This window comes from Dromiciops gliroides, chromosome 4 (genome assembly GCF_019393635.1).
Source record: "Dromiciops gliroides isolate mDroGli1 chromosome 4, mDroGli1.pri, whole genome shotgun sequence".
Lineage (NCBI taxonomy): Eukaryota > Metazoa > Chordata > Mammalia > Microbiotheria > Microbiotheriidae > Dromiciops > Dromiciops gliroides.
In genome coordinates this window covers 172,712,133-172,728,918 of record NC_057864.1, presented here as the reverse complement: position 1 = coordinate 172,728,918, position 16,786 = coordinate 172,712,133, and the positions used below count along the sequence as shown (strand labels likewise).

Genomic DNA, 16,786 nt, shown 5'->3' with positions numbered 1-16,786 from the left:
TTGCAGGCAGTGATGGCCTGTTCTGCTTCTAAGAATCTTAGTTGGTTTTTTTTCCTTGAATTTAAAAAATAAGTGAAAATAATATTTGAAGGGTAATAGATTCAAACAGTGAAAGACCAAGGTCCTCCCTCATCCTCCTGTCCCTAAGTAATGTTTGTTTTGAAATTAATCATCTCCATCGCCTCACCCCAAATTTAAAAGGTACCATGTTATATTTTAACCAAGTTTCTCTTTAACAATAAAATAATGATTGGTGCAATGGAAAATGTGATGAATTTGGAAACAGGGCTTGAGTTCAAATCCAAGCCCTGCTACTTACTAGATGCATGACATTGAACAAATCACTTTATCCTCCCTGTGCTCAAGTACCACCTGACTCTGTGACCTTGGGCAAGTCACATAAACCTCTTGGTGCTCTGCAACTAAGACCCTCCAAGTTACACTAAGTTACCTTCACTGGTAGAAGGATCTTCCTCCTCTGTAATTGCCTAGTCCAGTTAAATCACAGGTTTAGCCCTATCTCTGCTCCTTTTGTATTTATTTTTGTGTACTTCTATATGTTCTTCTTGTCTCTCCCAATGGAATTTTTTTTTTTTTTTTAGTGAGGCAATTGGGGTTAAGTGACTTGCCCAGGGTCACACAGCTAGTAAATGTTAAGTGTCTGAGGCCGGATTTGAACTCAGGTACTCCTGACTCCAGGGCCGGTGCTCTATCCACTGCACCATCTAGCTGCCCCTCTCCCAATGGAATTTAAGCTTCTTGAGAGTAGGAATATTTTTTTTACCCAATCTTTATTTGCCCAGAGCTGAGCACAGTGTCTGGCACATGGTAGGTACTTAATAAAATGCCTATTGATTAATTGTTAAGGCCAAACACAGAGTTAGGGTTAGAAGGGACCTTAGAATTCATCTAGTTCAAACCCCATTTTTACAAATGAGAAAACTGAGGCCCATAGAAGAATAGTGAGTAGCCCAAGGTCACAAAAATAGTCAGTGCAGAAGTTAGGATTTTAGGCCAAGTCTTCCTTACTGGAGAGGGGCAGCTAGGTAATGCAGTGGATGAAGTGCTGAACCTGAAGTCTGGAAGACTCATCTTCCCCAGTTCAAATCTGGCCTCAGACAAATCTGACCCTGGGCAAATCAATTCACCCCCTCTATGCCTCAGTTTCCTCATCTATAAAATGAACTGGAGGAGATGGCAAACCACCTCAGTATCTCTGTCAAGAAAACCCCCAAATGGAGTCACAAAGAGCCAGACACAACTGAAAAACAACTGAACAGCAACAACGTCCTTACTCCCAGTCCAGCATACCACACTGCCTCTGGTTGGATGAGTGCTCCACTATGACAAAGAAAAGGGAATTCTATGGAGATGTTGGCTATTAGCTGACAACTACCGGAAAGTATGAGCAAAAGGAAGTTGCCAATAGCACACCCTTGAGGAAGTACTTAAGCCCCTTCTTTCTGGGTCTCTTCTTCAGGAAAGTTTTCAAGACTTAAGAAAGAGAATCACGGTGTTGGACTGCCAGTTGCGGAAGTCAGAAACAGCTCGGAAAACCTTTGAACTTACAACTGAGAAGCTGCTGAACTTTGTGGAGGTAAATTTGCCTGCTCACATTATTCCATAGCTGAGTGTGTATTGTAGGTGTGGCTCAAATATGGTTATCAATGCATTACTGCAATTTATCACATACACATATGCATTCCATAGAGAAAACTACATCAAGTGGCAGGGAGAAAGAAAGAATGTGAACTTACATATTATTAGGCCAGAAAAAGACCCATGTATATAATATACACGTGTGTACATATGTGTATCTTGTGTATGATGTATATATGTGCATATGTGTGTCTACTATATGCACACGTGTAAATATATTATTATTAATGTCAGGTCTTTTGAAGGAAAGCTTCTCATTTGATGACTAAGTGTAATGCTATCACTGTTCATGACTATAGTGCTGACTTTAGGAAGAATGGCTGAACGATTTAAAAATATCCAGGTAAGGAAAAGATGAGCTATTGTGACCCAGACACCTGAAGAGAAATAGCTGGAAAAAGGTGACAAAAACACATTGGTTTTTAGAGTATATTTTTGTTAGACCTTCAGAGAAAGTGATACCCAAGAACCCCGTGCCTTGTGAAGAGAGAGAGAGAGAGAGAGAGAGAGAGAGAGAGAGAGAGAGAGAGAGAGAGAGAGAGATGCTTCTGTAGCAATTAGTATTTCCTGAGAAGTACATGCAGGTAGAAGTGATTTTTTTTTTTCCTCCCACAAAGCAGAAATTTTACTTTAACCCAGAGTATTCACCTCAGATTTGGGAGATTAGAAAATATTCATCAACATTGGCTAATAAGTCATGGAGGAGACATGAGTCTTTATTTTCCTTTAAGACTTGGCTCAGGTGTTCTCTTCTGTTCAAAGTCCTCCCCGATTCCTACAGCCCCCTCCCTTCCCCTTATGTGGCAGTGGTCTCCTCCTCCCCAAATAACCTTAGGTTGCCTTGTTCAGATTCATATTGCATGTCTAGGAGAAGGCAAGCTCCTTCAGAACCGGGACAGGTCTGGTTTTGTCTGTGGATCCCTTGTACCCACTCTAGGCAATTAATGTTGCTTGAATTGAAAACCATTTAAAATAAGGTATCAGACTCACATGTGTCCTTCATTGTTTTGTTTATTTGTAGACAATCCAAGAAGTACTTTCCGATCATTCTTCTTCCTTGTCAAATTTAAGGTAATATTAAATTAAGATAATATGAAATTACATGTTGTCTCCCTCATTAGATTGCGAGCTCCTTGAAAATATAGACTGTAATTTGCCTTTCTTAGCATAATTTTCAGCACATAGTTGGTGCTTAATCAATGCTTATTGACTAAATGATTAATTTCACCTTTTTTTGTATCCCAGCACTTAGCACAGTGCCTAGCACATGATCGGTGCTTAATAAATGTTTGTTGACTGGCTTTTTAAAAATATTTTCTTCTCTGACTCCAAAGCCTGTTCCCTATATTTTTACAGGTAGGACTGGATCTGTTCTTTCATTATGTGGAAAACTTCTGGTTTGGAAAATCCCTCCACTTATACAGATCAGCATTTCATCTACAGTCTACCTTAGAAAGCTGTCTAGGGCACTTATAGATTAAGTAACTTATCCAAGGTCATAAAGCTTCTATAGCAACAACAATGATAACCAGATAGATGTAGCTCTTTAAGGTTTACAAAGCACTTTACATGTATTATCTCATTGGTCCTCACAATAGTCCTATGAGGTAGGTGCTGTTATTACACCCCTTTTACACATAAGTATAATGAGGTTAAGAGTGCTTAAGTGCCCTAAGGTCAAAGAGCTAGAACTTGTCTGAGGCAGGATTTGAACTTACATCTTCCAGTATTCCAAGTTCCAACATTCTATCTACCATACCAGTGGTTTCCATTTAGTGGTTTGCAGAACCTTTGTGATAATAGTCATAGGAATTCATGCTTAATGACACCTTAAGCATTAGATTGTTATGAGTAGTATATTTAATTACCCTGGGGTAATTTAACAACACACTTTTGTTGTTAGTGCTGAAGTAGATTCATAGAGCAAAAACTACTGGGAACAACTATGCAACAGCTCTTTCAGTATGTCAGAAGTGGAAGTGGGAGTTCAAACCAGATTCTCCTGACTCCTAGACCATCTCTCTATCCACCATGCCATACTTGTTCTTGTTGAGTTGTTTTAGTTGTGTCCAACTCTCTATGAACCCATTTTTTGTTTTGTTTTGGTTTGGTTTTGGTTTTGGTTTTTTAAATAAGATACTGGAGTGGTTTTCCATTTCCTTTTCCAGCTCATTTTATAGTTGAGGAAACTGAGGCAAACAAGGTTAAGTGACTTGCCCAGGGTCACACAACCAGTAAGTGTCTGAGGCCAGATTTGCGCTTAAGTCTTCCTGACTCTAGAAGAACTGGCGTTCTATCCATTGCGCCACTTACTTGCCCTAGCCAGCCATGCCTAGCTCCCTTTAAATTATTTCAATAAAAAGTACTAGGGGCAGCTAGGTGGCACAGTGGATAGAGCACCGGCCCTGGATTCAGGAGGACCTGAGTTCAAATCCGGCCTCAGACACTTAACAATTACTAGCTGTGTGACCCTGGGCAAGTCACTTAACCCCAATTGCCTCACCAAAAAAAAAAAAAAAAACAGTCAAAAGCTTTGTCCCATTAGCCAATTTCAGTGTAGTTTCTCAGTTTTTATAATCAGCCAGATTTTTTTAAAATGGTATACTCTTTTTGTCATTCCCATCAACTAATAGGTATAAGAAGAAAAATCTCTTTCTTGGTGGTCCTCCTTGGCCATCTCTTACCTACAGTATGTTTCAACCTAGATGCAAAAGTGGCCCACTTTAAATTTCCTCATAAGAGCAATGAGAGCGCCAATAATATTTGTCTAGGGTCACTTTGATACACCTGTCAAATCTCTTTATCTTTTGCCTTGTGCAGAGAAGGGATTCCTCTTCATGCATTTTCCAGGTGGTGTGGCATGGGTTTATAGCATTTGTCACTCTTCACGGGGACATCATCTCCTTCCAGCTGGGCCCCTTTTGCTAAAATGCACAAAATAATCCCTGCTACCCTTTGTTATCCAACAGTAGCCCTATTCAATGAATGAGGATGACTCATTCTGATTCTAGGTGCTCTGTGTGTCCCCATCCCACTCTTACATTGGATGTCAAAAGAATACCTGCAATTGTCAACTTTTGTCCATGTTCTAACATAATGCCCTATCCTTTGGGATGAATGAATCTGGCAAACTTCCAGGGCCATTCATGAAAGTTCTTATGTGATTCCTGGATTCAGTGAGGGATTATAGCTTATTGCCCTTGGAGAGTCCCATTTTCCTGGCAAATGAAGCCCCATTTATCTGGCTCATTCAAACCAATCAGTCAAAAGTCTCCAAAGCAGCATAGAGGGCCTGCTTTGGAGCCAGGAAAACCTATTTTCAAATCCTGCCTCTGATATGTATTAGCTGTGTCACTGTGGGAAAATCAATTAACCTTTCAATTTCTTATTCAACTTTCAAAGATAATTTTAACATGAATGGCTTTTCTGTGCCAGTGAATAGAACCTGCATATTAGAAGTTCTCAATATGGAAGAAACCACAAGTCTGGACCAAAAGTAAATCTTTTATCTACAGGAATTGTTTTAGTCAAATTCTGCTTTTTCTCTACTTCACACCATAATATGAACTAGCTTGAATATTTTGTTTCACTCGAGTCATTCATAGGATCATAAATAATCAATCAGATTAAGAGCTGGAAGGGACAGTAAAAGCCATTCTGTCTAGTTCTCTCATTTTGTACATAAGAAAACCAAGGTTGAGAAAGCCTATTTGATATCTCCAGAGTTCCAGTTAGTAAGTGCTAAAGGCAAGATTTGAACTCAAGTCCTCCTGACTCCAATCCTAGCATTCTATCTATTGTAGACAGCCTTAGGAATTCCAAAAAAGTGGGGCAGCTAGGTGACACAGTAGATAAAGCACCAGCCCTGGATTCAGGAGGACCTGAGTTCAAATTCAGCCTCAGACACTTGACAATTACTAGCTGGGGAACCCTGGGCAAGTCACTGAATCCTCATTGCCCTGCCAAAAAAAAAGAAAGAAAGAAATTCCAAAAAGGAAACAAAGATGAATACCTCCTATTGTATTTGAATTAGCATACTGGCACTTAATCTTTCATAGCTCACTATTAATAATTATAATTTGCTTTTATGCAATGCATTACAATTACAAAGCACCCATCATTCAGTTTAATCCCAGATCATGCGGTGGTAGTGCTGAAACAGGATTTGAATTATAAATCCTGTTGTAAAATATGTGGTACAAGTAGTATCTGTATTTTTACATTTGAGAAAACTGAGGCTCTAAGAGTTTGTGACTTGCCCATGGTCACAAAGTTGCCAAAGGTGGGACTCTAGATCCCCTCAACTTTGGATAAGTGGTTCTATATTGCATCCTCCTATCTGCTCTGATAATTGCTCAGTGCATATCTAAATTGCACATATGTAAATAATCACCATTTTATCCACAATTCATCACTGTCTCTTTCTAGGTATTTTGCTTAACTTTTTTTTTCTACTAAGACTTTGTCCTTTCCTAAGTGTATCAAGTTGCATTCAAGTCACACACAATTTTTAAAAGAAAACTAAATGCTCTAAAGTGTTTTAAATTTGTTTGACAATTTGGACCCTTTCAGAGGCTATTTTATCAACTGCATGTTCACCAGATTTCATGCCACTGTATATCCATGCAATGCCTATACAAAGTAAGATTTGAAATTTTAGATATAAAACAAGATCATAGGATGTTCATAAATCCAGCTCTTGAAGGGACCTCAGAGGCCACATACTCCAACCTCCTCTTTTATAAATAAGGAAACTGAGGCAGGAGAAGGTTAAGTATTTTGCTCGAGATTGCCCCAGTAGGAAATAGTGTAACTTAAAATTTCATTAAACTAACAAAATGAGGAGTAGCTAGGTAGTGCAGTGGATAGAGTCAGGAGGACCTGAGTTCAAATGTGGCCTCAGACACTTACTAGCTATGTGATCCTAGGCAAGTCACTTAACCCTAGTTGCCTTCAAAAAGAAAAAAGAAATCATAATAAAATAAATGACTTCAGAAGCAGTGTGCTCTGGTAGATAAATGTCCATGCTTAGAGCCAGGAAGACAGGGGTTCAAGTTATACCTCTGTGTCTCTTCCTGGCTGTGTCATTCTAGGCAAGTCAAGACCTCTCAGTGCACCAGGAAACTCTTAAATTGCAGAGCAATAACTTGTCTGATAGAGGGAGTTTACTTCTTGGGAGTATTCTGTCCTATAGTTTCCAATGAACTTCCAGGTCTGATTAAAAAAATAAAATAAAAATAAATTATTTAAATGCTATCTGCTTGAGCTACGACTTTGTGCATATAGAGATGGATACACATAAAGTCACTGTTTTCTCATCAATTAAAATTGAGTATCCTTTCCTAAATCGTACCATAACTCTTTCCCCCTCCCCCCCCCCAGTAAAACTTGAGTGCACTCAAGTGTATTGGGCTGCATTCATTACATCATCTTTCTCTCACTTCCTATTTATTGCCATCATTATTAGTAAATGTACCCTAATTATTTTTCATAAATTTATTTTAACAGAAATACTTTGTGAAAGCAGAACATTCTTCTAAACCTTAAAGCATTACATCAATAAGTAGCATTTATGATTAATTATGCTTCATTTAAACTAAAGCAAAAGGCAGTGTAGCACAGGAGATAGAGAGCTTACCTCAGAGACAGGAAGACTTGGCTTCTGGTCCTGCCTCCGACACATGCTGGCAGTGTGACCTTAAGCAAGTCACTTTAACCTCTACCTTGCTTTCCTCAACTATAAAATGGGAATGATAATAGCATCCAGGGTTGTTGTGAGGATCAAATGAGATAATAATCGTATAATACTTAGCATAGTGCCTGACACAGAGTAAGTAATATGTACATGTTTATCATCATCACCACCACTATCTTCATTGTTCAGGTGCTGTTTTTTCACTGGGAGTTTCCTACACCAATGAAATCACAGATCTGGTTAAAAATGACAAATGATGGTATTCCAGCATTCTCAGAATTTTTCCATACCAGGGAATAGAATTTTTTCTTTTATACAAACTTCTCACCAAGAGTCCCATTTTTTTTTAAAGACATCCAAATGACTGTCCTTTTTATTAAAAAGAATATCAGTTCCCATGATTTATGGTTTGTTTTGTTTTGTTTTGTTTTTTTAGTGAGGCAATTGGGGTTAAGTGACTTGCCCAGGGTCACACAGCTAGTAAGTGTTAAGTGTCTGAGGCCGGATTTGAACTCAGGTACTCCTGACTCCAGGGCCGGTGCTCTATCCACTGCGCCACCTAGCTACCCCCGTTCCCATGATTTAAAAAAATAATTATACTTTATTTTCTATCCCTCCCTCCCTCTCCCCATGCCTTTTAGTGACCGACGATCAGTGTTGGGTTCTCAAATACTGTTCCCACAGCTTGGAAGGAATGGACGCAATGTGACGGCCAATCTAGTCCAGGAATCCAGGGAGCTTGCTAAATCTGTCCGTGCCCTTCTGGATGTGGACTGTGAGTTATTTGCATTTACTTTTCATTCATTTTGCCTTGTTTGATGTTTCAAGTGATAAATCAATATAAGAAATATCCTCCTTATTCAAATGACTAATTTTGTCAGGCAGGTTTTTCCACCATGACATACCTATATAAAGAAGGCCAATGAGTGTAAGCTCAGAGAAGCAGCTTCTAGCTTGACAAGAGTAAAAGTCTTCCCAGTGATTAGAGACTGTCCAAAAGTGGAAGAAACCAACACATCTTGTTCATCAAGCAGAAATTGAAGGGTTGCAGGATAATAGATTTTAGGGCTTATTGAAACCTTAGAGGACACTGAATCTGATCCCTTTTTCTTATAGATAAGGAAACTCAAACCCTGAAAAGTTATGTGCTTGGGGTGGCATTTGAAATCCGGTATTCCTGGCTGCTTCTCATGATCTCAGGACAATATGACCCTTGTTACATCATGGGCCCCTTGGGCACTCTGATTTTTTTTTTTTTTAAGTGAGGCAATTGGGGGTTAAGTGACTTGCCCAGGGTCACACAGCTAGTAAGTGTTAAGTGTCTGAGGCCAGATTTGAACTCAAGTACTCCTGACTCCAGGGCCGGTGCTCTATCCACTGTGACACCTAGCTGCCCCCTGGGCACTTTGTTGAAAACTATGACCCCCTTCTAAGAATATTTCTAAATGCAAAAAGTAAAATACAGAGGATTACAAAGGAGACCAATTCTACTGAAGTACAGTTGTCAAAACACAAGGAAATGTTTAAATTCACAGGCTCCAATTTAAGAACCCTTCATCCTCATACTCTAAGGGTCATTCTTTCAAAGATCATTTGGTAGATGATTAGGTAATTTTGTCATGAGGAGCCTGGGAGCAACTTGTTTCATGTGTTATTTTATTATTACTAGATTTTGCTTCAATAATTAATTAAATAAATGTTGCTGTTGTTGCCGATCCTCCTTTCCTGCTTCATTGTGGCATGAAGGGTGCCCTGGCCTCTCAAAAAGGATGTAATTAGAGCCCAAGTTTTTGTCAGGTATAACAAGCTGGAAAACCTTGAAGTGTGACCCTGGTGGGGGCGGGGCGGGTCTTGTCATGAGTCCAGCCTGGCTAAGTTCAGAGAAGATTGTCATCAGAAGGTTGCTCACCAAAGGATACACTTTTTCTAAATTTTTGCCTCTGTAATTCATGATGCCATCTGTTAAGGCTTTAGGGAAGGGGTGAAAGTTTGCAGTTTGCCTCATGATGCCAAAATTATGGTGTGGTGTTGAAAAGGCCATTAAAATTCTGAGGTTTTGATTCTAAAAAAGTTCAGAATCCTCCCCAGGCAGAGTAAAACTGAACGTTGAGGGTTTGCCTGTTGAAATCACACCTGATTTATCTGGAATCAGAAGTTTGGATTGATTTTGTTCACAAGTCTTTGGCCACCGTGGTCTTTTGACTTCAAGGAACTGTGGTCACTTTCTTGGTCCATGGCTAACCTGAAGCAATCCCTACATAGCATCTCTGCACAATGATAAAGAGATCACTCATCTGTTCTAGCCACATGATGGTCCTGTTCTTTTTCATTCCTTGACAAATGTACATTTTCAGTTTGCAGTTGAATGAAAGATTTCAGATACAGTAAGCTTCCCACAAACCCATTTTTCTAACATTAGAGAATGAGGAATATTTTTCATCTTTTTTTGCTGCTTTTAGTCTTTTATTCCCTGGGAAGCAAGATAACCAAGTCTGTTAGAACAATATGTTAAAAAAGAGTCAATACAACTATTTTTTAGAGCCCCAGGAATAAAATGTATGACTTTGATACTGGAATTTTATGGTACCTATTTTACATGACCAGGCAATTTATTTACTAACTTCCCATTTTGTAGCTGTTGGTTGCTGGAAGTTTGACTCATGGATGATAATGAATGGTATTGATTTTGATATATTTCAATTTATAAAATAAATGTTTTTTAATATTTGTGTTTAAATTTCATTTTTAATAATAGCAAATCCTATTTTAAATACATTAGAAGAACTCATAAAGGAATCTGTGGGGATTTTTTATTTTTATTTTTTGGAGAGAATAATCAACGTGATTTGTCTGGTTTCCAAATTCAGATTTTTATAAAACAATGGGGGTTTTTTTGTTGGTTTTTTTAAGGGAATAGGCCACAGCTGCATTGCCATGTCCCAAAGGACTTAACCATTAGTTAATTAACTTAGCAGCGTTATTAGCCAACAGCTATTATCATTAACTTCTAGGACTACTGAAAATGATTATTCAAAGAAAATATTTTAAATTCATCAAAAGATATTCTTTTTTTGAAGAGAAAAGCAGAATTTTTGAACAGCAGAATTTAATTCCACCTGTATTATAGATACTGATTGTTGTAAAATTACATCTGCATTTTTTGTTTTAAACTAGAATCTTGTACACTATTTATATCCCTCTTGTCATTAGGAATGAACATGTTGGTAATTTTATATCTTTGCATGAGACCTTAACTAACTTTACTATAGAGATCTCTGTGATTTGAGGTAATTCAGGTCATTCATAGCTTCTTTTGACTTTATGCAAATAATAATTTTTCCATTCCATAGCTATATTCTAGAGCAGTAATCTCCAGACTTCTGAATGCACAGCCTTATCAGAAAAATATTTTTGAGTGTGTACCCTCAATATTTGTTATACAAAATAATGCTATACATAACCCATATATAACTTTAACTACTCCTAATAGGGGTTTTGGGGGGTTTTTCTTTGTTTGTTTTTGTTTTTTGGTGGGGCAATGAGGGTTAAGTGACTTGCCCAGGATCACATAGCTAGTAAGTGTCAAGTGTCTGAGGCCAGACCTGAACTCAGATCCTCCTGAATCCTGGGCCAGCACCCTATTCACTGCACCAGCTAGCTGTCCTCCCTAATAGTGGTATTTTTTTTAACTGTCTTTCCCATGACATCGGGCAGTGGCGCCATGCCTGGCAATGAATTGGACTTAAGAGAAGTAGGGCTGTGCAAAGTCACCAACCTCACTATCTCCTCCAGAGCCATCTGGGGCCATTGCCAAGATAGACATCTGGACAACTGGAAATGGCCCCAGATGCAGCGAGAGACCTTGGCCTTTTTAAGCAAAGGTCTTTCCCAGGTCTCAGCAATGAATGAATAAATAGATGGGGAGAGAGAGAGAGAAGGGAAAGAGAAAAGAAAGAAAAGAAAAAAGCCTGGAAAGGGAAGGCCCTCAGTAACAGAAACTATTAGCATTTGTGCTCACTCTGAGCCCTTTAGAGGCCAAACAAGGTAGAGGGACTAGGGCTAGATATACACAGACCTAGGACTCATCGGCATAACAGTGACAATCAAATTCATGAAAGCTAATGAGATCACCATGGAGAGAGTATTGGAGGAAAAAAGAAGAGGGTCCTGGGTAATACCTTAGGGAACCCTCACAGTTCCTGGATGGGATCTAGATTAGGATCTAGCAAAAGAACCTGAGAAGTGGTCCTTCAAGTAGGAGAACCAGGAAAGAGCATTGTTAATCATCTGGGTAAGACTCCTCCTTAATTCACCTTATATTTTTTCAAATTTGGATGGCTAGGCTGATAAATTTCGAATTATCTAGGACTTGCAGAAGAGACCTCATAGTGTTGCTAGACTTTACATAATAATTACAATGTTATCCGTGAATAAAAGCATATAAAAAAACTAAAAAAAAAAAGTCTTTCTGTCTATACTTATATACATATACTTTAGGCAGATGGGTAGATAACATAGAATAGTAGATAGAGAGACAGACTTGGAAATAGGATGGCCTGGGATCCTAAATCTGATACATATCCTTGGCTTTGTGAGCCCCGGGCTGAGTCTCTCATTGCTGGAGAGAATTCTCTATGGCTATACAATACAAAGGAGGTACCAACCTATATTGATAGTTTCTTTCTGGGAAGTTCCTTATGCTAGTGAAATCACAGGTCTATTTCCTTTCCGTATCCTATAAGTTATATAACTTTTATAGGTATAGTTATATAGGTTGTATTATACTGGGTATTGTGAGGTGACCCATTCACCAAAGAATTTAACCCTTACCCTTTTACAGTATGGGGGGAAAGGCCAGGACCAGGTAAGAAGGATGCCATAGAAAAATATTGGTGGTATCAGCCCAGGCATCTGTACTGAACATAAGCCAGTGAAAGACCATGAGGACTCCTGGAAGTGGTCAACATAGAAAGGAAATACTTCCTTCACCCCCATGCTGGTAACCTGAATTAAAGCACCAATCACCTCACCTTAATATTATGTCTCAGGGCAGCTAGGTGGCTCAGTGGATAAAGCACTGGCCCTGGATTCAGGAGTACATGAGTTCAAATCTGGCCTCAGACAACTTGACACTTATAGCTGTGTGTCCCTGGGCAAGTCACTTAACCCTCATTGCCCCACAAAAAGGAAAAAGAAGAAAAAAAAAGAATTACTTAATATTATGTCTCTACCTACAATTGCTACCACCACCACCATGAGACTGTGTCTTAGTTAATTCTTGCATTTCCTTTAGTGTCCAGCACATTTTTCTGCACACAGTGTATGCTTAATAAATGTTGACTTAAGTTAAAGTTGTTGAAAGTAAAAAGTTATAAGTATTATTATCTTCTTAATTTACAGAAGAGGAAACTGAGGCTGAGAGATTAAGTGATTTGCTCAGGGTCACTCACCTGGTGAAGCTGAATGCAGATTTTCTGATTCTAAATCCAGGGGTATTTCTGTTTTACTTTCTTTCCTGCATCTTTGTCTACATGCAGCATGAATAATTGAGACAATTATTCGAGTTCTGGCTCAGCCTCCTGCTCTCCCCATCACTTTGGCCTTGCTTATTGAATTGTTTCAAAGGATTTTTGTGAAACTTAAATTATCTGGATAATTGCCTCCATTATCCACTTGATTATGTACATATTATTCAGTGATTCCAGTTGTACAATGGAGAAATAAAGAATAGGCTTTCCTGGTCTGGAAGAAACAAAAAGACATTTATGTTTCTCTTCCTGCTTAAAACCAGACTATGCATAGAATGTAGACTCATAGCATAGGATATACAATTAGAAGTTGTCTAGGTCAGTAGCCCATAGAGTACAAAAATCCCTTCTTCAGCATTCCTGTAAGGTGAGGCTAGTCAACTCTGTTTGACCACCCCCAGTATTAGAGTTCTTGACCACCCACAATAATGGAGAAGTATGTCTAAAATCCTTGGTTATTTCTCATTCATTGAAAATTCATTGATTTCCTCTGTGGTGACTCTAGTAATTATTTCATAATTATTTTTCACAGCTATTCTTTAAAGCAAAACATTTTAAAAATACGTTAGAACAGATAATTTCTTAATGTTGAATTGTTCATCTCCACATTGGTTTTAAATTTGAACATACTCCTCACAGAAAATACTTACCCACATATAGGTAAGTAAGAAGCCAGGCTAGCACCTTCTTTAGTAATGTGGGATGGATGGATGGATGGATGGGTGGGTGCATATACATATATGTATATACACATATCACACTGAATCACTTTGGAAACAACATTAGGCATTTTTATCAATGTTTTTCTCCATTCTTGGTAGCATACTGATGGTCTGGTCACACCTACCATGCTCCTTTCCATTGTTCTTTGGGCAACCCTCAACTTAAATTCTTCATAGAATTTGTTATTCCATTCCTCATAGCCATTCCATATCACTGGAAGAACATTGATTTTTTTTTAAAATCACTCCTTTGTTTTAAGAAGGCATGTGTGATCATTAAAAACAATCAATCAATCTACAAACATCTATTAGGTTCCTATCCTGTGCCAGACCAAAACAAACAAACAAAAAAAGCACTGAAGTTTCTCAAGAACAATCTAGCCTACTCTTTTCCTCTTGTTCAACTTAGGGCCCAACTCATTGTCCGTTTGTACTGTCTTTCATAATTATTTATACTGCTGGACCAGCTCTGTGGGTTGCTTATCCAATTGCGTCATAGTTTGTACACTAGGTGTGAATTGTACAAGAAAATTAATTACCAGAAAGAAAAAAAAAAAGATGACTTGGTTATGTGGCAAGAGTAAGAAATAACCAATAGATAGTTCTCCGCTACATTGGTAGCAACACAATGCTTCTGTTTTTATGTGATTTGCTTTTGGGAATAGGTTGGACTAGATGTTGACTACTTGGAGGTTCCCTCTAACTCTAAAATTCTGTGGTGCTATTGGAAAAGAAGGCACTCAGCGCTTTGTTTGGACCATACTCCTTCTCCCACAATCAAGCCAAATTGGCTTTCTGTATTTCTCATTCATGACACTGTCTCTTATCTCCATGCCTTTGCATAGTCTGACCCCCCACCCCCACCCCATACCTGGATTGTGTTCTCTCCTTACTTCTACTTCAGAGTTCATAGAGTACCTCTTTTCCTTAGAATACAGCCTCAAGCACCATCTAGTACATGAAACCTTTTCTTATCCTTCCCCCTTGCCCTTGAAACTGCTAGTACCCTTCCAAACTACTTGTATTGAATTACTTTGCATGTTTGTATATCTGTGTATATCTGTGTGTGTATGTGTGTGTGTATATATATATGTAAGCTTTATATTTATAATATATGTATATGTATAGCTACATAGATAAATATGAATATATATCTTCATATGTATTTATTGTCTCCCTCATTCAAATATTATTGCAAGTTGGGATTGTTTCATTCTTTGTCTAGGGTGGGTCAAAAGTCACAGAGGGGTATGATGTTTTAATAACTTTTTGAAAATTATTTTTTATTTTTTGCCATTTATGAGATTTGATTTTTCACATGTGATATAAATTCATTTCCTCTATATGCTGCATATGATGCTATGGTATTGTAAATTAAAAACAAAAAATAAAGGAGTTATTATACATTTATGACTTTTGGCCAACCTTGTACATGTACTGCCTAGCACAGTGCCTGGCACATAGTAGCTTTTTAGTAAATTCTTGTTGATTGGTTAATGGATTGAGAGATGATTTAAAGAAGGACATGGTCAGATGTCACGCAGGTTGGACAAGCCTAGATGGGTTGTACCCTGCCTCCTTGGAAGGAGTATCCATATCGATGATACAAAACCATTGAAATTAAGAAACACTTTTTTCCTAGTGTGGCTAGTGTGGGTCTTCCCGCTTATGTTCATTGTATTGCATAGAGAACCTGCCTCGGGATTAAGGATTGGATTTTGAGGCCTGTCTCCGTCATGTACTGGTTCTGTGAGCCTGAGCAAATTACTTAACGTTCCCACTGCCCCAAATGTCTCTCCCTAAGATTAAGTTGTAGAGATGGTATTGGCCTACAGTTGTGCAGGGAAGGGAGTTCTTCGTTGGAACTCTCTAAAACCAATAAAAACACAGTTCTAGGGGGGGAATCACTAAAATTTCATTATCTTAAATTATTAGGATATTGGCTTGGTTTTGAACTTTTATTTTTGACTTATATAAGCTCCAAAACTCAGTTCTCAAAATGAACTGTGATTCCATCAGTGTGAATTTTCCCCCAGCAATGCAGATCCCTCCCGTGAGTTCATTACGGAGGTTCTTCCATAGTGGTTTGACTCAACATGGTGAGAGCCTTCCATAACTTGTCCTGACCTCATGAAAATACCAATGAGAAACCCAGCCTGGAGATAAAATTATGCACAATAATTTTTCACCAAAATCTGAGGGAGTCAGTTCTCCCAAAGCAAATTATTAATAAGTATATTTTTATGCATATATCTGGAAAAGATAAAGCAGACAAACGAAGGAAGAAAAATACTATTTAGTCAAGTGCCCCTTTGGGCACCTTCAAAAAGAATAATTTTAACAAAAGGAATGGTATATATCCTTTTTTTTTTTTTTTTTAGCAAGGCAGTTGGGGTTAAGTGACTTGCCCAGGGTCACACAGCTAGTAAGTGTTAAGTGTCTGAGGCCGGATTTGAACTCAGGTACTCCTGACTCCAGGGCCGGTGCTCTATCCACTGCGCCACCTAGCTGCCCCGGTATATATTCTTTATGCCATCTCTGATAGATAATTCACCTTCCTGATATTACCTAAGTTATAGCACAAAAGAATAAACAGGTTACATTTTGCAGAGTGATCATTCTCTCTGTTTATTTCACAGAAAGATGCCAAAAATCTATTAAGACAGGCTGTATTTATATGATAACAAAACAGCTGATTGATTTCAGTTAAAAAAAAAACCAAACAAACAAAAAGCTATTCAAAATAAGTGTTTGGTATCTGTTTTGTGTAGCTCTTTTCTACCAAGTCTTATAGGTTCAGAATCTTAGTTAGCATGTCTTGGGTTGAACAGCCCCTGGGAAACCAACTATCAGATAAGTCACATGAAATAGAGTTGTAAATTGCAAATAAAAGTGAACACAATTTAATTCAAAAGGCATTTATTGAGTGCTCCTGAGGTATTTATAGAGTGCCAAGCCTACAGTAACATTAGCTTGTAAAAATCTTCAGAGAAATTCTGGATTATTTTGTTGTAAATTTTATTAATATGTTGCTTGACATCATGCTTCCCATCTGAAAGACCTCGAGAATGAAACTTAGATTGACATCCAACCTGCTTGAAGTAATTTAATTAATAAATGAAACCAGTTAGACACCATTTCCATTCCTTCCTCCCCCACCCTAACCCTCATATCCTAAATCT

General features: G+C 38.2%; 1 protein-coding gene across 6 annotated transcripts in view; it reads left to right on the top strand.

The window, feature by feature from the left end:
• Window positions 1-16,786, top strand: part of STXBP4 (syntaxin binding protein 4) — a 240,921-nt gene that overhangs the window by 115,842 nt on the left and 108,293 nt on the right. For 5 of the 6 annotated variants that reach the window (XM_044004740.1, XM_044004739.1, XM_044004738.1 and 2 more), the window contains 3 exons: window positions 1,481-1,597; window positions 2,681-2,730; window positions 7,996-8,129. In XM_044004740.1, the coding sequence (XP_043860675.1) occupies window positions 1,481-1,597; window positions 2,681-2,730; window positions 7,996-8,129 (301 nt within the window). Of the gene's footprint in view, window positions 1-1,480; window positions 1,598-2,680; window positions 2,731-7,995; window positions 8,130-12,754; window positions 12,883-16,786 lie in introns of those variants that run through there. The other variant, XM_044004742.1, reaches the window with a different exon arrangement.